The sequence below is a fragment of the Oncorhynchus gorbuscha genome, linkage group LG25, assembly GCF_021184085.1.
Source record: "Oncorhynchus gorbuscha isolate QuinsamMale2020 ecotype Even-year linkage group LG25, OgorEven_v1.0, whole genome shotgun sequence".
Lineage (NCBI taxonomy): Eukaryota > Metazoa > Chordata > Actinopteri > Salmoniformes > Salmonidae > Oncorhynchus > Oncorhynchus gorbuscha.
The window spans coordinates 40,086,540-40,110,223 of record NC_060197.1 but is presented as its reverse complement, the minus strand read 5'-3'; the positions used below and the strand labels follow the sequence as shown (position 1 = coordinate 40,110,223).

Below are 23,684 nucleotides of genomic sequence, written 5' to 3'. Positions count from 1 at the left end.
AGGATTGTCTGTAGGAAGTAGCTACCCACTGCTGGAATGACAAATATAGTAACATAGACTCAAGACCATACGGGATTTATACACACTACACAGACAATAATAATACAATAATTATAAGAATAATAAGAATATAATAAGGCATTGAACAGATGCTTTTCTTCAGCTAATTGTTCCATTTCCTGCTGAGAGAGGACCTAAGAACCCTCTCTCTCTCTCTATTGTATCATGTCTATGGGCTGATTGATTGACGATGATTCTCTGTTGCATCAAGGTCATTCACAGGGAGGTAATATTTGCCACACGCACCGAATACAACTGGTGTAGCCTTACGAGTCCTTCCCAACGAGAATAGGAATAAAATACAATACACAAGAACGCAGCTAATCTCAGCAAAAAAAAGAAACGGCCATTTTTCAAGACCCCGTTATTTCAAAGATAATCCGTAAAAATCCAAATAACATCACAGATCTTCATTGTAAAGGGTTTGAACACTGTTTCCCATGCTTGTTCAATGAACCATAAACAATTAATGAAAATGCACCTGTGGAACGGTCGTTAAGACACTAACAGTTTATAGACGCTAGGCAATTAAGGTCACAGTTATGAAAACGTAGGACACTAAAGAGGCCTTTCTACTGACTGAAAAACACCAAAAGAAAAATGCCCAGGGTCCCTGCTCATCTGTGTGAACGTGCCTTAGTCATGCTGCAAGGAGGCATGAGGACTGTAGATGTGGCCGGGGCAATACAGTTCAATGTCCGTACTGTGAGATGCCTAAGACAGCGCTACAGGGAGACAGGACGGACAGCTGATCGTCCTCGCAGTGGCAGACCACGTTTAACAACACCTGCACAGGATTGGTACATCCGAACATCACACCTGCGGGACAGGTACAGGATGGCAACAACAACTACCCGAGTTACACCAGGAATGCACAATCCCGCCATCAGTGCTCAGACTGTCCACAATAGGCTGAGAGAGGCTGGACTGAGGGCTTGTAGGCCTGTTGTAAGGCAGGTCCTCACCAGACATCACCGGCAGCAACGTTGCCTATGGGCATAAACCCACCGTCGCTGGACCAGACAGGACTGGCAAAAGGTGCTCGTCACTGACGAGTCACGGTTTTGTCTCACCAGGGGTGATGGTCGGATTCACTTTTATCTTAGAAGGAATGAGCGTTACACCGAGGCCTGTACTCTGGAGCGGGATCGATTTGGAGGTGGAGGGTCCGTCATGGTCTGGGGCAATGTGTCACAGCATCATCAGACTGAGCTTGTTGTCATTGCAGGCAATCTCAACGCTGTGCGTTACAGGGAAGACATCCTCCTCCCTCATGTGGTACCCTTCCTGCAGGCTCATTCTGACATGACCCTCCAGCATGACAATGCCACCAGCCATACTGCTCATTCTGTGCATGATTTCCTGCAAGACAGGAATGTCAGTGGTCTGCCATGGCCAGTAAAGAGCCTGGATCTCAATCCAATTGAACACCTCTGGGACCTGTTGGATCGGAGAGTGAGGGCTAGGGCCATTCCCCCCAGAAATGTCCGGGAATTTGCAGGTACCTTGGTGGAAGAGTGGGGTAACATCTCACAGCAAGAACTGGCAAATCTAGTGCAGTCCATGAGGAGATGTACTGCAGTACTTAATGCAGCTGGTGGCCATACCAGATACTGACTGTTACTTTTGATTTTGACCCCCCCTTTGTTCAGAGCCACGTTATTCAATTTCTGTTAGTCACATGTCTGTGGAACTTGTTCAGTTTATGTCTGTTGTTGAATCTTATGTTCATAAAAAATATTTACACATGTTAAGTTTGCTGAAAATAAACACAGTTGACAGTGAGAGGTCATTTATTTTTTGCTGAGGTTTATATACAGGGAGTACCAGTACCAGATCAATGTGGAGCTATATACAGGGAGTGTCAGTACCAGATCAATGTGGAGCTATATACAGGGAGTACCAGAACCAGATCAATGTGGAGCTATATACAGGGAGTACCAGAACCAGATCAATGTGGAGCTATATACAGGGAGTACCAGAACCAGATCAATGTGGAGCTATATACAGGGAGTGCCAGTACCAGATCAATGTGGAGCTATATACAGGGAGTACCAGAACCAGATCAATGTACAGATGTAAGAGATATTTGAGGTAGATATGTACATGAAGGCAGGTTGTGTGTGTGTCTATGTATGTGTGTTTTTATGTGTGTGTGTTTGTATGTCGGTATGTGTCTGTCTATCCCTGTTCTCTCCTCTCTGCACAGACCATACAAACGCTCCACACCGCGTGGCCGCGGCCACCCTAATCTGGTGGTCCCAGCGCGCACGACCCACGTGGAGTTCCAGGTCTACGGTAGCCTCTGGAACTGCCGATCTGCGGCCAACAAGGCAGAGTTCATCTCAGCCTATGCCTCCCTCCAGTCCCTCGACTTCTTGGCACTGACGGAAACATGGATCACCACAGACAACACTGCTACTCCTACTGCTCTCTCTTCGTCCGCCCACGTGTTCTCGCACACCCCGAGAGCTTCTGGTCAGCGGGGTGGTGGCACCGGGATCCTCATCTCTCCCAAGTGGTCATTCTCTCTTTCTCCCTTACCCATCTGTCTATCGCCTCCTTTGAATTCCATGCTGTCACAGTTACCAGCCCTTTCAAGCTTAACATCCTTATAATTTATCGCCCTCCAGGTTCCCTCGGAGAGTTCATCAATGAGCTTGATGCCTTGATAAGCTCCTTTCCTGAGGACGGCTCACCTCTCACAGTTCTGGGTGACTTTAACCTCCCCACGTCTACCTTTGACTCATTCCTCTCTGCCTCCTTCTTTCCACTCCTCTCTTCTTTTGACCTCACCCTCTCACCTTCCCCCCCTACTCACAAGGCAGGCAATACGCTCGACCTCATCTTTACTAGATGCTGTTCTTGCACTAACCTCATTGCAACTCCCCTCCAAGTCTCCGACCACTACCTTGTATCCTTTTCCCTCTCGCTCTCATCCAACACTTCCCACACTGCCCCTACTCGGATGGTATCGCGCCGTCCCAACCTTCGCTCTCTCTCCCCCGCTACTCTCTCCTCTTCCATCCTATCATCTCTTCCCTCTGCTCAAACCTTCTCCAACCTATCTCCTGATTCTGCCTCCTCAACCCTCCTCTCCTCCCTTTCTGCATCCTTTGACTCTCTATGTCCCCTATCCTCCAGGCCGGCTCGGTCCTCCCCTCCCGCTCCGTGGCTCGACGACTCATTGCGAGCTCACAGAACAGGGCTCCGGGCAGCCGAGCGGAAATGGAGGAAAACTCGATCCCTGCGGACCTGGCATCCTTTCACTCCCTCCTCTCTACATTTTCCTCCTCTGTCTCTGCTGCTAAAGCCACTTTCTACCACTCTAAATTCCAAGCATCTGCCTCTAACCCTAGGAAGCTCTTTGCCACCTTCTCCTCCCTCCTGAATCCTCCTCCCCCTCCCCCCTCCTCCCTCTCTGCAGATGACTTCGTCAACCATTTTGAAAAGAAGGTCGACGACATCCGATCCTCGTTTGCTAAGTCAAACGACACCGCTGGTTCTGCTCACACTGCCCTACCCTGTGCTCTGACCTCTTTCTCCCCTCTCTCTCCAGATCAGTCAGGTTTCAAGACTAGTCATTCAACTGAGACTGCTCTTCTCTGTATCACGGAGGCGCTCCGCACTGCTAAAGCTAACTCTCTCTCCTCTGCTCTCATCCTTCTAGACCTATTGGCTGCCTTCGATACTGTGAACCATCAGATCCTCCTCTCCACCCTCTCCGAGTTGGGCATCTCCGGCGCGGCCCACGCTTGGATTGCGTCCTACCTGACAGGTCGCTCCTACCAGGTGGCGTGGCGAGAATCTGTCTCCTCACCACGAGCTCTCACCACTGGTGTCCCAGGGCTCTGTTCTAGGCCCTCTCCTATTCTCGCTATACACCAAGTCACTTGGCTCTGTCATAACCTCACATGGTCTCTCCTATCATTGCTATGCAGACGACACACAATTAATCTTCTCCTTTCCCCCTTCTGATGACCAGGAGGCGAATCGCATCTCTGCATGTCTGGCAGACATATCAGTGTGGATGACGGATCACCACCTCAAGCTGAACCTCGGCAAGACGGAGCTGCTCTTCCCCCCGGGGAAGGACTGCCCGTTCCATGATCTCGCCATCACGGTTGACAACTCCATTGTGTCCTCCTCCCAGAGCGCTAAGAACCTTGGCGTGATCCTGGACAACACCCTGTCGTTCTCAACTAACATCAAGGCGGTGGCCCGTTCCTGTAGGTTCATGCTCTACAACATCCGCAGAGTACGACCCTGCCTCACACAGGAAGCGGCGCAGGTCCTAATCCAGGCACTTGTCATCTCCCGTCTGGATTACTGCAACTCGCTGTTGGCTGGGCTCCCTGCCTGTGCCATTAAACCCCTACAACTCATCCAGAACGCCGCAGCCCGCCTGGTGTTCAACCTTCCCAAGTTCTCTCACGTCACCCCGCTCCTCCGCTCTCTCCACTGGCTTCCAGTTGAAGCTCGCATCCGCTACAAGACCATGGTGCTTGCCTACGGAGTTGTGAGGGGAACGGCACCTCAGTACCTCCAGGCTCTGATCAGGCCCGACACCCAAACAAGGGCACTGCGTTCATCCACCTCTGGCCTGCTCGCCTCCCTACCACTGAGGAAGTACAGTTCCCGCTCAGCCCAGTCAAAACTGTTCGCTGCTCTGGCCCCCCAATGGTGGAACAAACTCCCTCACGACGCCAGGACAGCGGAGTCAATCACCACCTTCCGGAGACACCTGAAACCCCACCTCTTTAAGGAATACCTAGGATAGGATAAAGTAATCCTTCTCACCCCCCCTTAAAATATTTAGATGCACTATTGTAAAGTGACTGTTCCACTGGATGTCATAAGGTGAATGCACCAATTTGTAAGTCGCTCTGGATAAGAGCGTCTGCTAAATGACTTAAATGTAAAATGTAAAATGTATGCATGTACAGTGTGTGTGTGTGTGTGTGTGTGTGTGTGTGTGTGTGTGTGTGTGTGTGTGTGTGTGTGTGTGTGTGTGTGTGTGTGTGTGTGTGTGTGTGTGTGTGTGTGTGTGTGTGTGTGTGTGTGTGTGTGTGTGTGTGTGTGTGTGTGTGTGTGAGTGTCAATGTACTGGCTGAGTGTGTATATGGTGTGTATATATAGTCTAGTGCTTGTGCGTAGGGTCAGTGCAAGATAGAGTCAGTGCAGATAGCTGGGGAGCATTCATTTAATATTTAGCAGCGAACTTGGGATGCATAACACAGGACTGTTAGGATGAAAAACTTTTGTCCTTCAACCTCCAACTAGTTTAATCCTATAATTGTCCATATCAGGGCCTGTAATCACAAAGATGATCTAGAATCAGGTCCCCCTCCGTCCATATAATCTGATTCATTATGATCTAAAAGGCAAACTGATCCTAGATCTGCGCTGCTACTCAGAGATGTTTTGTGAATATGTCTGTTTTGACTAGAGTCCTCTACAACTATTAATACACACCGACACACACACTTGAATAACACACACACACACACACCTGAGCACCACATCAATAAAGGAATCAGACGGGGTCTGTGCATACAATCCCATGGTTGGAGAGTCCTATTACAATCACGCCTGCATCTGTACACCCAAATGAACCCTTCAGACCGCTGAACAGCACCAGACCACAGGATGCTGCGTGACATATTGACATTCAATTAGCATGTCATTTAGATGTCCTTTGGGACTAATCTAATTCCCTATTCTGATCTTGCAGTGGAGAAATACAATGGGCACCGCTGCCAGCCCAGACCTCTGGTTAAACCCATTCAGACCTCTGGTTAAACCCATTCAGACCTCTGGTTAAACCCATTCAGAGCTCTGGTTAAACCCATTCAGAGCTCTGGTTAAACCCATTCAGAGCTCTGGTTAAACCCATTCAGAGCTCTGGTTAAACCCATTCAGAGCTCTGGTTAAACCCATTCAGAGCTCTGGTTAAACCCATTCAGACCTCTGGTTAAACCCATTCAGAGCTCTGGTTAAACCCATTCAGAGCTCTGGTTAAACCCATTCAGAGCTCTGGTTAAACCCATTCAGACCTCTGGTTAAACCCATTCAGACCTCTGGTTAAACCCATTCAGTCTTCCAGATGCCAAGTGACCCTATATAAAAATAAATTACATTTTATTTGTCACATGAGCCGAATACAACTACCTTACAGTAAAACGCTTACTTACAAGCCCTAAAATAACAATGCAGTTTTAAGAAAAATACCCAAAAAATAGAATTAAAGAGCAGCTATATGCAGGGCTATATACAGGGCTATATACAGGGCTATATACAGGGATATATACAGGGCTATATACAGGGCTATATACAGGGGGTACTAGTACAGAGTCATATATACAGGGCTATATGCAGGGCTATATACAGGGCTATATACAGGGCTATATACAGGGCTATATACAGGGGGTACTAGTACAGAGTCATATATACAGGGCTATATACAGGGCTATATACAGGGGGTACTAGTACAGAGTCATATATAGTTCATGCTATGAACTATATATGTGCTTTCTGCAAAGTGTCGGCCGCTATGCGCGTGTGACCTTGTCGGCAGGCCCCTGTAAAACGCCCTGTGTATTTTACAGAATGTGTGTCTGGGTAGTCTTAAGGTTGATCATACAGTACATGTAGGTCCTTGACAGAACAGAATGCCAGCTGGCAGTCATTTGGACGCCTAAAGGAGTGGGGTGGAGAGTATACGGCTGATAATTGGGTCCACGGTCAATCATTTTGATATGAGAAACAGATCTAAATTGCTAGCAGACTTCTAATAAGACAATGTAGACAAGGCAAGCTGGCCAGGGCCTATCTGCTGTCCATTACACAAGTCTACATCTAAATATACAAGGTTTTCTATTACTTTCCTCCATTCTCTCCATTCACAGACCCTGACACAGGACAAGAGAGAACCTGGAGTGTGTCTACAACATGGGGAATTAGGGTTCCTAATTTGTCCTGACCAGGGAAATGCAGATAGCTATATCATGCCCTACCCAACAGCCATATCTACTGTACTATCCCTAGATACATTATATCCTACCCAACAGCCATATATACTGTACTATCCCTAGATACATTATATCCTAACCAACCATATATACTGTACTATCCCTAGATACATTATATCCTAAACAACCATATCTACTGTACTATCCCTAGATACATTATATCCTTAACAACCATATATACTGTACTATCCCTAGATACATTATATCCTTAACAACCATATATACTGTACTATCCCTAGATACATTATATCCTTAACAACCATATATACTGTACTATTCCTAGATACATCCTAACCAACCATATCTACTGTACTATCCCTAGATACATTATATCCTAACCAACCATATATACTGTACTATCCCTAGATACATTATATCCTAAACAACCATATCCCTAGTTATGACTACATTCCATTCCAATCTAACTCTGGAACACTAGACCCCTAGTGGACCTGCTCCTGGGCTACAGGGTACAGGGTTGGGCGTTGGTGGTATGTGTGTGCGTGGGGTGAGGTCACTATCCCATCCCTGAGTGACGAAAAAAAGCCCTCGAGCTACGAAGGTTCTGGTCCAAGAACGAGAGAACAGAGAGAGGCCAAGAGACAACACCCCGTTGAGAACATCTAAAACAGCTGCTATTGTCCCCCCCCCCCAAAGGCCCCCAGACTGTCAAATAGACCCCGGCACATGGTTATTAGTTTATATTTACTGTCCAACCCCAACACTTCTATGAAGGAACCTATTTTGATAGGTTAATAATGACACTGATAGCTGATATCGCTAACAGTTGTTTCCCTTTATCTTGCAGCATATACTCTATGAATTTTCCCATCTGTGTGCATGAAGTTCATCTGTCTCTTAGCTTGTATCGTGAGATTGGGCGTGTCCACAGTTCTGCTGGCAGTAGTCAATTCTCCCTTGTGTGAAAATGCTTATGTGATGTTATCATTCTCCATGAGTGCAAAAACAGGGCAGGGATAAACATCTGCTCAATGTTCTGCCAGAAAACCATCTCAGTGTATCTTTCATTTTGGACATAGTGTGCATGATTCACTAACTAACTAATTCATCTGGTGTCAGAAATTCAGACATAAGTGCACACTATGGAGGTCAAACATCAACTAAAACACCACCATAGCATGTTGCTAATTAGCAACACTTGATAGCATTCCGAGCATAATCGTTAATAAGTTTGCGAAAAGCAGCATGATTAAGTAGCACAGGGCTATACCTGAGGCTCTGTTTTATGTTCACGCTGATGCTATCAGACGACCAGAGCCACTGAGGGGGTTACATTAAATGAACACATTTGTGTAGCATAGCGCTAATTACAACTAGCTAACGAAACGCTTATGGTTTCCCCTTCAGAACTGGCACCGTTAGCCGTCTGGCTAACACCCATACTCGCTCTAATTGGTGATAAGAAGACAGGGAGGTTATACTTGATATGGTTGATTCTCTTCCAGATCATGAGGAAGGTTGGATGTTTTTCTGATACAGCCAACCCTGTCGCTGTCGGCCTAAGACCAGAGCCTGAGGAAGGTTGGATGTTTTTCTGATACAGCCAACCCTGTCGCTGTCGGCCTATAAGACCAGAGCCTGAGGTAGGTTGGATGTTTTTCTGATACAGCCAACCCTGTCGCTGTCGGCCTATAAGACCAGAGCCTGAGGTAGGAAGTTGTTTCTGACTACTGACTGACACAGGGTCAGATATCTTTTTATCCATCTAATGGATTGGAGGTAGGGTCACCTACCGTATTCCTAGATCTGGACTTCAGAGTAACTTTTACCTCAAGCTCTGTAGTCCATTCAGTCCACATCTGGAAGTGTTTTTGTCAAAATGGGCCCCCATCATCCCTTATGATACATGACAAATTCTGGCAGTATAAATCGGACAACTAGATGGAAATTGCATTCCTGCTGTGGAATTCTGGGAAGGGCAACATAAGACTTCCTGTTAAGGGGGGTGGGTGAGGTAGGTTCCATCCCTGTATACCCTATAGAGACTCTAGGGGGTTGGGTTAGAGGTTAGGGTGTGGAAAGACCCCCAACGGTGCCTCTCCCTGTCAGTGTTGAGTCTAAGGGGTATTAATAGCTCTGTATAAATGCCTGGCATTTTGTTAACTAGCCTCAAACTTCCTAATTAACCCACCTCCTCACACTCCTCACACCTGGGGGAACATGACCTGTGTTTAACCCACCTCCTCACACTCCTCAGACCTGGGGGAACATGACCTGTGTTTAACCCACCTCCTCACACTCCTCAGACCTGGGGGAACATGACCTGTGTTTAACCCACCTCCTCACACTCCTCAGACCTGGGGGAACATGACCTGTGTTTAACCCACCTCCTCACACTCCTCAGACCTGGGGGAACATGACCTGTGTTTAACCCACCTCCTCACACTCCTCAGACCTGGGGGAACATGACCTGTGTTTAACCCACCCCCTCACACTCCTCAGACCTGGGGGAACATGACCTGTGTTTCCTATTGGAAACCACATTGGCAAATACATAGAACATGTATACATACTGTATTTCAGGCATAAACCTAAATAAAAAGTAGGAGAGTATTAAGCACTGTATTCAAATCCCAAAGAAAAGTATGTCAAATCTGCTGGTACAAGTGTCAGAATCGTTAGTGAGTGCATTAATCATCACACTTAGCAGAATGCCCCTTGGGACGGACTTAATGACTCCCTATGAATCACAAAACCACTCAGAAAGGGATAAGCACTTCAACATGGAGAGGATAATCTCTTCAGACAGTATCACTCACATCCCACTGGGCAAAAACTGGTTGAATCAACATTATTTTCACATCATTTCAACCAAAAAAAAGTCAACAGGCTGATGTTGAATCAACGTGGGAAACTGATTAGATTTGAAAAAAGTCATCAACGTAAAGGGAATTTAGTATTGTTTTCCACATTGAATTCACGATAGTTGACAACTCAACCAAATGTTAACGCAAACAAGAAGTTGAACAGATATCTGGTGCCCGGTTCTCTCCTCCCTCGTTCCTACAGAACAGGATGAATGCCCTGTTCCTTCCTCCCTCGTTCCTACAGAACAGGATGAATGCCCTGTTCCCTCCTCCCTCGTTCCTAGAGGAGAGGATGAATGCCCTGTTCCCTCCTCCCTCGTTCCTACAGAACAGGATGAATGCCCTGTTCTCTCCTCCCTCGTTCCTACAGAACAGGATGAATGCCCTTTTCCCTCCTCCCTCGTTCCTACAGAACAGGATGAATGCCCTGTTCTCTCCTCCCTCGTTCCTACAGAACAGGATAAATGCCCTGTTCTCTCCTCCCTCGTTCCTAGAGGAGAGGATGAATGCCCTGTTCCCTCCTCCCTCGTTCCTACAGAACAGGATGAATGCCCTGTTCTCTCCTCCCTCGTTCCTACAGAACAAGATGAATGCCCTGTTCTCTCCTCTCTCGTTCCTAGAGGAGAGGATGAATGCCCTGTTCCCTCCTCCCTCGTTCCTAGAGGAGAGGATGAATGCCCTGTTCTCTCCTCCCTCGTTCCTAGAGGAGAGGATGAATGCCCTGTTCCCTCCTCCCTCGTTCCTAGAGGAGAGGATGAATGCCCTGTTCCCTCCTCCCTCGTTCCTAGAGGAGAGGATGAATACCCTGTTCCCTCCTCCCTTGTTCCTAGAGAGAATGAATGCCCTGTTCCCTCCTCCCTTGTTCCTAGAGGAGAGGATGACTGCCCTGTTCTCTCCTCCCTCGTTCTTAGAGCAGAGGATGAGTGCCCTGTTCCCTCCTCCCTCGTTCCTAGAGGAGAGGATGGATGCCCTCCTCCCTCATTCCTAGAGTAGAGGATGAATGCTCTCCTCCCTCGTTCCTAGAGGAGAGGATGAATGCCCTGTTCCCTCCTTCCTAGAGGAGAGGATGAATGCCCTGTTCCCTCCTCCCTCCCTAGAGGAGAGGATGAATGCCCTCCTACCTCCTCTCTCGTTCCTAGAGGAGAGGATGAATGCCCTCCTACCTCCTCCCTCGTTCCTAGAGGAGAGGATGAATGCCCTCATCCCTCGTTCCTAGAGGAGAGGATGAATGCCCTCCTCCCTCGTTCCTAGAGGAGAGGATGAATGCCCTCCTCCCTCCTCCCTCGTTCCTAGAGGAGAGGATGAATGCCCTCCTCCCTCGTTCCTAGAGGAGAGGATGGATGCCCTGTTCCCTCCTCCCTCGTTCCTAGAGGAGAGGATGAATGCCCGGGCGGTGTCCAGTGGCATTACACACTGATGTAAGAATAAACGCGATAAAATGCAGGAAGCGCCCGACATTGTCCCGACCCTTGTCGTTTCCTAGCAACACTGCCTGTGTTCATAACAACATACAAGCCCCTAGTAAACGACAGCGTCCTTACAGAGCGCAGTGGAGGTGACAGATAGAGGAGGAGAACAGCAGGAGGGAGGGGATGGGCTGAATATGAGATCACAGCACCCGGCTCTTCAGCCACTCACACACACACACACACACACACACACACACACACACACACACACACACACACACACACACACACACACACACACACACACACACACACACACACACACACACACACACACACACACACACACTAAAAAGACAAAACAGGAAGCCCAGACCCTGCTGGTCTATGATTGCTTTGACCTGCCCCATCTGCCCTGTTTCCTATGGTAGTGTTCTGGTGAAGGAGATATGGTGTTATGGTGATCTGGTGAAGGATATATTGTAGTGTTCTGGTGAAGGAGATATGGTAGTGTTCTGGTGAAGGAGATATGGTGTTCTGGTGAAGGAGATATGGTAGTGTTCTGGTGAAGGAGATATGGTAGTGTTCTGGTGAAGGAGATATGGTGTTCTGGTGAAGGAGATATGGTAGTGTTCTGGTGAAGGAGATATGGTAGTGTTCTGGTGAAGATATGTTGTAGTGTTCTGGTGAAGGAGATATGGTGTTCTGGTGAAGGAGATGTGGTAGTTTTCTGGTGAAGGATATGTTGTAGTGTTCTGGTGAAGGAGATGTTGTAGTGTTCTGGTGAAGGAGATATGGTAGTGTTCTGGTGAAGATATGTTGTAGTGTTCTGGTGAAGGAGATATGGTGTTCTGGTGAAGGAGATGTGGTAGTGTTCTGGTGAAGGAGATATGGTAGTGTTCTGGTGAAGGAGATGTGGTGTTCTGATGAAGGAGATATGGTGTTCTGGTGAAGGAGATATGGTGTTTTGGTGAAGGAGATATGGTGTTTTGGTGAAGGAGATATGGTGTTCTGGTGAAGGAGATATGGTGTTCTGGTGAAGGAGATATGGTGTTCTGGTGAAGGAGATATGGTAGTGTTCTGGTGAAGGAGATGTTGTAGTGTTCTGGTGAAGGAGATATGGTAGTGTTCTGGTGAAGGAGATGTGGTGTTCTGGTGAAGGAGATGTTGTAGTGTTCTGGTGAAGGAGATATGGTAGTGTTCTGGTGAAGGAGATATGGTGTTCTGGTGAAGGAGATATGGTGTTCTGGTGAAGGAGATATGGTGTTCTGGTGAAGGAGATATGGTAGTGTTCTGGTGAAGGAGATGTGGTAGTGTTCTGGTGAAGGAGATATGGTAGTGTTCTGGTGAAGGAGATGTGGTGTTCTGGTGAAGGAGATATGGTGTTTTGGTGAAGGAGATGTGGTAGTTTTCTGGTGAAGGAGATGTTGTAGTGTTCTGGTGAAGGAGATGTTGTAGTGTTCTGGTGAAGGAGATATGGTAGTGTTCTGGTGAAGGATATGTTGTAGTGTTCTGGTGAAGGAGATATGGTAGTGTTCTGGTGAAGGAGATATGGTGTTCTGGTGAAGGAGATATGGTGTTCTGGTGAAGGAGATATGGTGTTCTGGTGAAGGAGATATGGTGATCTGGTGAAGGAGATATGGTAGTGTTCTGGTGAAGGAGATATGGTGTTCTGGTGAAGGAGATATGGTAGCAAGGTGACCTGACCTGTACAGCATGTTACACCTGCAATAAACTGTGTGTGTGTGTGTGTGTGTGTGTGTGTGTGTGTGTGTGTGTGTGTGTGTGTGTGTGTGTGTGTGTGTGTGTGTGTGTGTGTGTGTGTGATGTGTGTGTGTGTGTGTGTGTGTGTGTGTGTGTGTGTGTGTGTGTGTGTGTGTGTGTGTGTGTCCATTGCCATAGAGGAAATCCAATAGCTAGTGGAAATGCTCATAGTAACTATTCAGCAGCCTTCGTGTCCATGTATCTGGTGAGATGTATTGACTAGACCATAAGAGGTCAGGGGTTAGGGGTCAAGGTTGACCTTACCTTTGCAGACAAAGCACTTGATGTGGAAGTGTTTATTCTGCACGCGCAGCACCTCTCCCTTGCAGGCCTTGCCACAGTTCTGACAAGGGACAGAGCTGCTGCCACCGCTGCCCTGCTTCCCCTGCTTCCCCTGCTCCAGAGGACTGTGGACAGCCTGCTGGTGAAATACTGAAACACAGAGAGAGACACAGAGAGGTTAGATGGGTGTGTTCTTTGCATATGCATAGAACACACGCACACACACGCACACACATTTGGAGAGTCACGTGTAGAAACACACACGCTCAGTCATAAACCAAAAACATTCATGACTCATAAAAAAACAAATGCACATTTGCATACTCATACATATGCACCTGTACGCACACACGCGCACACACACGCGCACACATGCACATAAACGCACAGAAACTGATTACAAAAGCATGTTGGAATCTTCAAATAGATCGAAGGCCTGCACATGGTATGCACTGTTCTAAATATGCCCAGTATGTGTAGTGGGAAAGATATGACCAGATAATAAGTACATCAAGTGTCAGAGAGAGAGAGAGAGGGGGAAAGAGAGAGCGAGAGAGAGGGAAAGAGAGAGAGGGGGGAAAGAGAGAGAGAGAGGGGGAGAGGAGAGAGAGAGAGAGGGGAGAGAGAGAGAGAGAGAGAGAGAGAGAGAGAGAGAGAGAGAGAGAGAGAGAGAGAGAGAGAGAGAGAGAGAGAGAGAGAGAGAGAGAGAGAGGGGCAGGGAAACAAAGCGGCACTATTTGTCTGATTTGTTGTCAGTATTAAAGGGGTGATGATGATGTACATGGATAAGTACAAGTGTTTTGTGTCGTAATAAATGGAGAAGGGAGAGCTGCTGAAACAAGTAAACCGATGTCCTACACCCTGAATTAGAGGAAGTTCTCAGGTTGGTGCCTGTGTTTGTCACTGGAAGACTAATTGATGAGTTGTAGTTTTTACATGATACATTTTCCATAATAAATCTGATTGTGATCATTTGTGTTGATCTGCATGAAATCACAAGCTGAAGTAGGCTGAAGAGAAGCTCTTTATCCTCAGTGAAAGCAAGCAACTCTCTCTCTCTCTCTCTCTCTCTCTCTCTCTCTCTCTCTCTCTCTCTCTCTCTCTCTCTCTCTTCTCTCTCTCTCTCTCTCTCTCTCTCTCTCTCTCTCTCTCTCTCTCTCTCTCTCTCTCTCTCTCTCTCTCTCTCTCAAACACGTCTGTGTTCGTTGAACCGGTTCTGTTTTGGACACCATGGTTACCATAATTGGAGTTGAAAAGAAGGGGAGTTTGTCAAAATGGATTCAAAGACAAACAAAACAATGGCATTCAGCTAGGCAGAGCAAATGCACTAGTGTTTACCCAAGAACCAGTTTCAACTTCAGTGTCCATTCATTAATTCATTCATCCATTCACTTTGGAGTTTATCCTCTCCGTTCTGCCAACACTCCCGTTGGGAACTTGAGAAATGTCCATGTTTAGCATCCACTTAGGCCCAAATTAGATGGAGCATTAGTCCCAAATGGCACCCTAATCCCTATGTGGTGCACCACTTTTGACCAGGTCCCATTGGGCTCTGGTCCAAAGTAGTGCGTAGTGCACGACACAGGGATTAGGGTGCCATTTGGGACGCATCCCAAAGGCATGTTAGGCACTGTACAACCTGTAGTGCTCTGTCTGTGGGCTGTAGGTAGCCAACTCTGGACATGGTAAATGACAACTGAAGACACCTTCAACACTGTTTATTAACCCCTGGAGGTCGCGGGACTCTCGGTCATATCTGGAAGATCCAGACTTGGAGGTAGAGCAATGAATTCTGATTCTGGGAATGTTTAAAGGGCATCTGGTGAGGTAAAAAACACAAAAATCCCCACAAAAAAATGATGTTTTATAGAGTAAGCGGAAGAGCGGTTCAAAAACAGGGAGAGGTGAGTGTGTGAGATAGTTTGAGACTGTCACACCCTGACCTGAGTTGTCTTTGTTTTCTTTATTATTTTGGTTAGGTCAGGGTGTGACGAGGGGTGTATAGGTGTTTCGTCCTGTCTAGGGTTTTTGTATGTTTATGGGGTTTGTGCCTTGTCTAGGTGTTTGTATGTCTATGGTTGCCTAGATCGGTTCTCAATCAGAGGCAGCTGTTTATCGTTGTCTCTGATTGGGGACCATATTTAGGTAGCCATATACGCTGGATAGTTTGTGGGTTATTGTCTATGTGTAGTTGCATGTCAGCACTAGTTGTTTATTTTCGTTCGTGTTATTTTGTTAATAAGAATGTATTCTAATCACGCTGCACCATCGTTAGGACGAACGTGACAGAGACAAACAAGTCCTCGTGAATTTACAAAGAAACAGAGATTTTCACCTCCCACAAGGCTGGAGGTGTGGTGCTGGTTTCTCATATTTCATGTTCCAAATTCATTGTCTTTGAATAAGTTTATGGCCAAGCAGAGTGACCCTAAAATCTACTTTATATTCAAATCCAGATTTCCAGATCAATTGCATTTATATGGAGGAATCCATCTCTTTCATGAAAGTACAACAGGCATAAAATATAATCCAAATATCGAAGATATTCATCTCTATGACGATATTCTAACAATTTGACACATTAGAAGCCCGCTGCTTGTCAATGAGAAGCAGAAGTCTTTCTTAGTGTAGTTTAAGCTACCAGTGTTCAGCATGTGAATTTGCTGCTTCCAATAAGGCCAGGAATTTGGGGGAAGTGAAGTCATGTGTCCTTATAAAATGGTCTGGGGCACTTCAAAGGGGCCTGAGTTGATTGTAACCATGTGGCACAGCCATGGTCCAGCCGAGATTATTCTATTGGAGGAAATGGGGGTCTGTCTCTCTCTCTCACACTCACTCAGCCGGACCAGCATGCACTGCTCCTGGCACGCACCTGTTGAGGGGATCCTGTGTCGTTCACTTCCTGTCAGGACAATAAATAAGGCTTGGGGTGATGGAGGGGTCCAAGATGATTTGTTAACCAGATGTTCCTATAGGGGGCAGCATCTCATGTAAGGGGTACAGTAGCAGTTTAGGCCTAAAGCAGATACACTATGAAGCGAACTCAACCACTGAAGGAGTGCTCTTGACACACAAAGAATACAATGTGCTATGAAGAGCCTCCACTCTGTGTGCCCATCCCATAACTCTCTCTCTTTCTCTTCCTCTCCCCTTTTTTTCTACCTCTTTTTCTCCAGAGCCCAGCGAATGGATGTTCAGGCAGTGTAGGCCTGGGCCACAGATGACCTGCTCCTCAATCACCTTGCTCTCACTCTGCTCCGTCGCTGACCGACACAAACCCACAGTGCCGCTCTCCCACAGCCAGAGAACAATCTGAGCTATGAACCACTAAAGACCATGGGGCCCTGCCATCTAGGCCCCCTCCCACACACACACACACATACACACACAGGCAGGCATTTTTTCTTAGGTTAGTTGATAGTATGTCAGCAGTCAGTGTGGTCCAGATGGGCGGCCATCTTGGATTCCTCTTCCAGGAATCATGCTCCCCCGCCTAAAAATAGCCTGTTCCCTTAACCCACGGGGATTCCATGGTGCTCTGCTACATTCCAGGCAGGGTCCATCTGCGGGGCTGGCGGGGGGGGGGAGATTAGAATGCTCGGGTTACTACCCCCGCAGGGGTGTTTTCTGGTGGACAACACATTCGACCTTGGGATGTTGGCTATCGCAAACCTCAAAGAGGATTTAGATCCTCTTCATTTAGGAATGATTTAGTCTAACATGGATATTGACATCAGGGAGCCAGCCGAAGTCAGAAATGTCCAGAAAAGCTGGCATGTGCAGCAGCTAGATAGATAGGATAGAGACAAGTGGCAGAATACCAAAATGTCAGAGAGAGAGAGAGAGTTGCTGAAGGTGAGGATGAAGAGCTTCTCTTCAGCTTGTGATATCAGATCAACACAAATGATCACAATCAGATGTATTTATTAATTATAATTTTTATATTTTACCCATTTTTTTCTCCCCAATTTTGTGGTATCCAATTGGAAGTTACAGTCTTGTCTCATCGCTGCAACTCCCGTTTGGACTCGGGATTTGGACGAGAGCCATGCGTCCCCCTGAAACACAACCCAACCAAGCCACACTGCTTCTTGACACAATGCCCGCTTAACCACTACCGAAGCCGACTCCTGGGCTACATATATCCGGACCCCTTCTACTGCCGGTACGGGGCACGGAACCCCGCCGATGCTCTACGACTGGAATACTGACATAATCTGCCCGAGGATTCCAACAGGCCCTTCAGGCACAACGTCCGCTGAAGGCCCATTCTGCTAACTGCGGCCTGCTAGCTGCCTAGAGATACTTGGAACCCTACTAATCCACGACTGATTTATCGACGTCACCGCACGAAGAGCTAAAAACAGACTTACCTCCATCGTGACATCCCCAAAGGCTCTTCTGCTAACTTGCTAGCCCCGGTCTGCTAACTGCTAGCTTGCTTGCCCGGGTCTGCTAACTGCTTGCTTGCTAACCAGGTCTGCTAACTGCTAGCTTGCTAGCCCCGGTCTGCTAACTGCTAGCTTGTTAGCCCCGGCCTACTAACTGCTAGCTTGTTAGCACCAGCCTGCTAAGTCGCCGTGTTCCCAACCAGCCCAACCACTCACTGGACGCTTATGTTCACTTGGCTACACATTCCTCTCTCTAATATCAATATGCCTCATCCATTACTTTTCTGGTTAGTGATTACCGTCTTATTTCTCTGTAGAGCCTCAAGCCCTGCTCAATATGCCTTAACCAACCATGCTGTTCCACCTCCTACATATGCGATGACATCACCTGGTTAAAACGTCTCTAGAGACTATATCTCTCTCATCATTACTCAATGCCTAGGTTTAACTCCAATGTACTCACATCCTACCTTACCTTTGTCTGTACACTATGCCTTGAATGTATGCTATCATTCCCAGAAACCTGTTCCTTTTACTCTCTGTTTCCGAACGTGCAAGACGGCCAGTTCGTGTAGCCTTTAGCCGTACCCTTATCCTACTCCTCTCATCTGTTCCGCTGGTGATGTTGAGGTTAATCAAGGTCCTGCAGTGCCTAGCTCCGCTCCCACTCCCCAGGTGCTCTCATTTGTTGACTTCTGCAACCGTAAAAGCCTTGGTGTCATGCATGTTAACATTAGAAGCCTACTCCCTAAATTTGTTTTACTCACTTCTTTAGCACACTCTGCCAACCCAGATGTCTTAGCCGTGTCTGATTCCTGGCTTAGGAAAACCACCAAAAACTCTGAAATCTCCATCCCTAACTATAACATTTTCCACCAAGATAGAACTGCCAAAGGGGGTGGTGCATTCTACTGCAAAGATAGCCTGCAGAGTTCTGTCTTACTATCCAGGTCTGTACCCAAACAATTCGAGCATTGAGCATCTACTTCTAAAAATTCACCTTTCTAGAAACAAGTCTCTCACTGTTGCCGCTTGCTATAGACCACCCTCTGGGAAAGCTAAGGCCAGCTTTTTCAAACAGAAATTTGCATCCTGTAGTACAAACTCAAAAAAGTTCTGTGACACTGTATGGAGAATAAGAGCACCTCCTCCCAGCTGCCCACTGCTCTGAGGCTAGGAAACTGTCACGTCACTGTAAAGTCCGTGGAGAATAAGAGCACCTCCTCCCAGCTGCCCACTGCTCTGAAGCTAGGAAACTGTTACATCACTGTAAAGTCCATGGAGAATAAGAGCACCTCCTCCCAGCTGCCCACTGCTCTGAAGCTAGGAAACTGTTACATCACTGTAAAGTCCATGGAGAATAAGAGCACCTCCTCCCAGCTGCCCACTGCTCTGAGGCTAGGAAACTGTTACGTCACTGTAAAGTCCATGGAGAATAAGAGCACCTCCTCCCAGCTGCCCACTGCTCTGAGGCTAGGAAACTGTTACGTCACTGTAAAGTCCATGGAGAATAAGAGCACCTCCTCCCAGCTGCCCACTGTTCTGATGCTAGGAAACTGTTACGTCACTGTAAAGTCCATGGAGAATAAGAGCACCTCCTCCCAGCTGCCCACTGCTCTGAGGCTAGGAAACTGTTACGTCACTGTAAAGTCCATGGAGAATAAGAGCACCTCCTTCCAGCTGCCCACTGTTCTGAGGCTAGGAAACTGTTACGTCCGTCGTCAATTGAACGAGACAAAAGCGCAGCGTAGAAAGTGTTCATCGTACTTTATTAAATGATCACCAAAAAACAACAAAATATAAACGAACGTAAAGCTCTGTAGTGCTAAACAGCAACTATACAAAGACAAGATCCCACAACATAGAGTGGAAAACAGGCTGCCCAGACACAATGATAGACAGCTGCCTCTGATTGGGAATCATACCCGGCCAACAAAGAAATAGAAAACTAGAATGCCCACCCAAATCACACCCTGACCTAACCAAATAGAGAAATAAAAAGGCTCTCTTAAGGTCAGGTTGTGACAGAAACACTGTCACCACCGATAAATCCACTATAATTGAGAATTTCAATAAGCATTTCTCTACGGCTGGCCATGCTTTCCACCTGACTACCCCTGCCCCAGCCAATTAACCGGCACCCTCCAAAGCAACCCGCCAAAGCCCCCACCATTTCTCTTTCACTAAAATCCAGATAGCTGATGTTCTGAAAGAGCTGCAAAATCTGGACCCTACAAATCAGCCGGGCTAGACAATCTGGACCCTCTCTTTCTAAAATGATCTGCCGAAATTGCAAAATTGTTGCAACCCCTATTACTAGCCTGTTCAACCTCTCTTTTGTACCGTCTGAGATTCCCAAACATTGGAAAGCTGGTCATCCCCCTCTTCAAAGGGGGTGACACTCTAGACCCAAACTCCTACAGACCAATATCTATCCTACCCTGTCTTTCTAAGGTCTTCGAAAGATCTTGGCCAAATTAATTACTTAAAAATCATACAATGTGATTTTCTGGATTTTTGTTTTAGATTCCGTCTCTCACAGTTGAAGTGTACCTATGATAAAAATTACAGATCTCTACATGCTTTGTAAGTAGGAAAACCTGCAAAATAGGCAGTGTATCAAATACTTGTTCTCCCCACTGTATATATATATATATATATATATATATATATATATATATATATATATATATATATATCACAGATCACTGCACCTGTACATAGCCCATCTGTAAACAGCCCATCTATCTACCTCATCCCCATACTGTATTAATGTATTTATCTGGCTCCTTTGCACCCCAGTATCTCTACTTGCACTTTAATCTTATGCACATCTACCATTCCGGTGTTTAATTGCTATATTGTAATTACTTCGCCACCATGGCCTATTTATTGCCTTAACTCCCATATCTTACCTCATTTGCACACACTGTATATAGACTTTTTTTCTTTTTTGTTCTACTGTATTATTGACTGTATGTTTTGTTTATTCCATGTGTGACTCTGTGTTGTTGTATGTGTCAAATTGCTATGCTTTATCTTGGCCAGGTCACAGTTGCAAACGAGAACTTGTTCTCAACTAGCCTACCTGGTTAAATAAAGGTGTTCTCAACTAGCCTACCTGGTTAAATAAAGGTGTTCTCAACTAGCCTACCTGGTTAAATAAAGGTGTTCTCAACTAGCCTACCTGGTTAAATAAAGGTGAAATAAAACATTTAAAAATCTGACATGCATTTGACCTATGACCTATAACCTCAAGGTCAAATACCACAGAGAGCTAGAACGAATTCCTTTTAAAGGTAGGTCATACTGAATCACCATAGACAAAGCAAGAGTGAGAGACAATGTGAAAGAGATCGCTAAGAGGATAGGGTCTCTAGGAAAGAGTCTCATACACATTCTTCTAAATCCAATATTTCTCAATATTAGTTTTGTTTCAGACCTTTTGATTCCCACCCTGCACGTGGAAGATAAACTTTGACATTAATGTGAAGTCATGTGTTGCTGCAACATCCAACAGGTGTTTCTAGAAGAAGAAAACAAATTCACGTGTCAAATTACAATTTGGAAGAACATCAAATGTTGATGCCGCGAAGCCATTGACTTATAAGTGCCATTCCATCTCACTGTCTCTCTCTCTCCCTCACCATGTCACCCTGCTCCTCCGCACACTCCACTGGCTTCCAGTCGAAGCTCGTATCCACTTCTTCAGAGGAACTGACCTCCCTACCTTCAGGACATGCTCAAACCCTACTACACCCCAACCCAAGTACTCCGTTCTGCCACCTCTGGTCTCTTGGCCCTCCCACCCCTATGGGAGGGTAACTGCCACTCAGCCCAGTCCAAGCTCTTCTCTGTCCTGGCATCCCAATGGTGGAACCAGCTTCCCCCTGAATCTAGGACAGCAGAGTCCCGGCCCATCTTCTGAAAACATCTGAAACCCTACCTCTTTAAAGAGTATCTTAAATAATCCCACAGCAACCCCCCTCGATTGATTATGCATATTTTGTGGTCATAAAGTTAGTTTGTTAAATAGAGATTTTTTTGTAAATTATCTGATTAGCTAACATTAGCCAACTCGCTATACATTTAGCTTGCTATACAGCATTTTACATTTGTATGAATTATAATTCATGTCGTTTCATGAGGCAGACCAGCAAACCAGGCTGACATCTTGTGAAACCCAGTGGGTGTAAACTAAATGTACAATTGTGTGAGCTTGCCTCGCTGTTCATTAAGACATATTTCAACGTCAATCACTTGTAATTTTTCTTCATTTGTAGTCCTGTTAATGTTAACCTTAGAGATTGAAGATATTTGCCAATGCAGGTAACGTAGCTTGAAGAAGAACAGGAGAGCCTCACTCTAGGAGCCCAGATGTAATAATGTAATAACCAAGCTGTCTTCATCAGGGAAACAGTCTAATAACCAAGCTGCCTTCATCAGGGAAACAGTCTAATAACCAAGCTGTCTTCATCAGGGAAACAGTCTAATAACCAAGCTGTCTTCATCAGGGAAACAGTCTAATAACCAAGCTGCCTTCATCAGGGAAACAGTCTAATAACCAAGCTGCCTTCATCAGGGTAACATAGCAGTAGCCTTCTCGTATCTTGCTTATTGTGTTGATAAAGATACCTGTATTCTACGGAGGTGGAGCTATGTTTCCGACAACATTTGGTATACGTATTAGTTCTGAACAGTAGTTTGAATTGTTCTAGCTCCCTCCCTTCCTTCCTCACTCCCTCTCATGACTGAGCATGTAACAGGGTTAATATAACTGATTAGGACAGCTGCAAGCTCAGTACTTGAGGACGACACTCAAATAGGAACCTCTTCAAATGGAGGTTTACATTTGAGACGTGACAGAATCAACACTGTATGAGTTGGCTTACGACAGTAAAGTGTGACAGAGATAGCAAAGCTTTGGCACAGTGGGTTCAGAGCAGTGCAACGTTGAAAGGGACTCAGCCTATAAACTATCTGTCAGTCTATAGACTATAGGTCAGCCTATAGACTATGTGTCAGCCTATAGTCTATGTGTCAGCCTATAGACTGTGTCAGCCTATAGACTATGTGTCAGCCTATAGGCTATGTGTCAGCCTATAGACTATGTGTCAGCCTATAGACTATGTGTCAGCCTATAGACTATGTGTCAGCCTATAGACTATGTGTCAGCCTATAGACTATGTGTCAGCCTATAGACTATGTGTCAGCCTATAGACTATGTGTCAGCCTATAGACTATGTGTCAGCCTATAGACTATGTGTCAGCCTATAGACTATGTGTCAGCCTATAGACTATGTGTCAGCCTATAGACTATGTGTCAGCCTATAGACTATGTGTCAGCCTATAGATTATGTCAGCCTATAGACTATGTGTCAGCCTATAGACTATGTGTCAGCCTATAAACTATGTGTCAGTCTATTGACTAGCCTAAGTCAGTTGAATGGAAGGCAGAGGTTATAACAGTGTGTATGAAGTCAGTTGAATGTAAGGCAGAGGTTATAACAGTGTGTATGAAGTCAGTTGAATGTAAGGCAGAGGTTATAACAGTGTGTATGAAGTCAGTTGAATGTAAGGCAGAGGTTATAACAGTGTGTATGAAGTCAGTTGAATGTAAGGCAGAGGTTATAACAGTGTGTATGAAGTCAGTTGAATGTAAGGCAGAGGTTATAACAGTGTGTATGAAGTCAGTTGAATGTAAGGCAGAGGTTATAACAGTGTGTATGAAGTCAGTTGAATGTAAGGCAGAGGCTATAACAGTGTGTATGAAGTCAGTTGAATGTAAGGCAGAGGTTATAACAGTGTGTATGAAGTCAGTTGAATGTAAGGCAGAGGTTATAACAGTGTGGCGCCGGACAAAGGCAAAGGTCAGAAGAGGAACGGAGGATGAGAGAAGAGGTGACGCTCGTCTTGGCG

General features: G+C 46.1%; 2 protein-coding genes across 15 annotated transcripts in view; both read right to left on the bottom strand.

Annotated features, from left to right (window-relative positions):
• The window catches only part of LOC124014474 (tripartite motif-containing protein 14-like), a 435,501-nt gene that overhangs the window by 362,717 nt on the left and 49,100 nt on the right, over positions 1-23,684 (bottom strand). The gene's annotated exons all lie outside the window — the stretch shown is intronic.
• Positions 1-23,684, bottom strand: part of LOC124014470 (actin-binding LIM protein 2-like) — a 121,833-nt gene that overhangs the window by 52,095 nt on the left and 46,054 nt on the right. For all 14 annotated transcript variants that reach the window (XM_046329521.1, XM_046329519.1, XM_046329526.1 and 11 more), the window contains exon 2: positions 13,357-13,524. In XM_046329521.1, the coding sequence (XP_046185477.1) occupies positions 13,357-13,524 (168 nt within the window). The remainder of the gene's footprint in view (positions 1-13,356; positions 13,525-23,684) is intronic.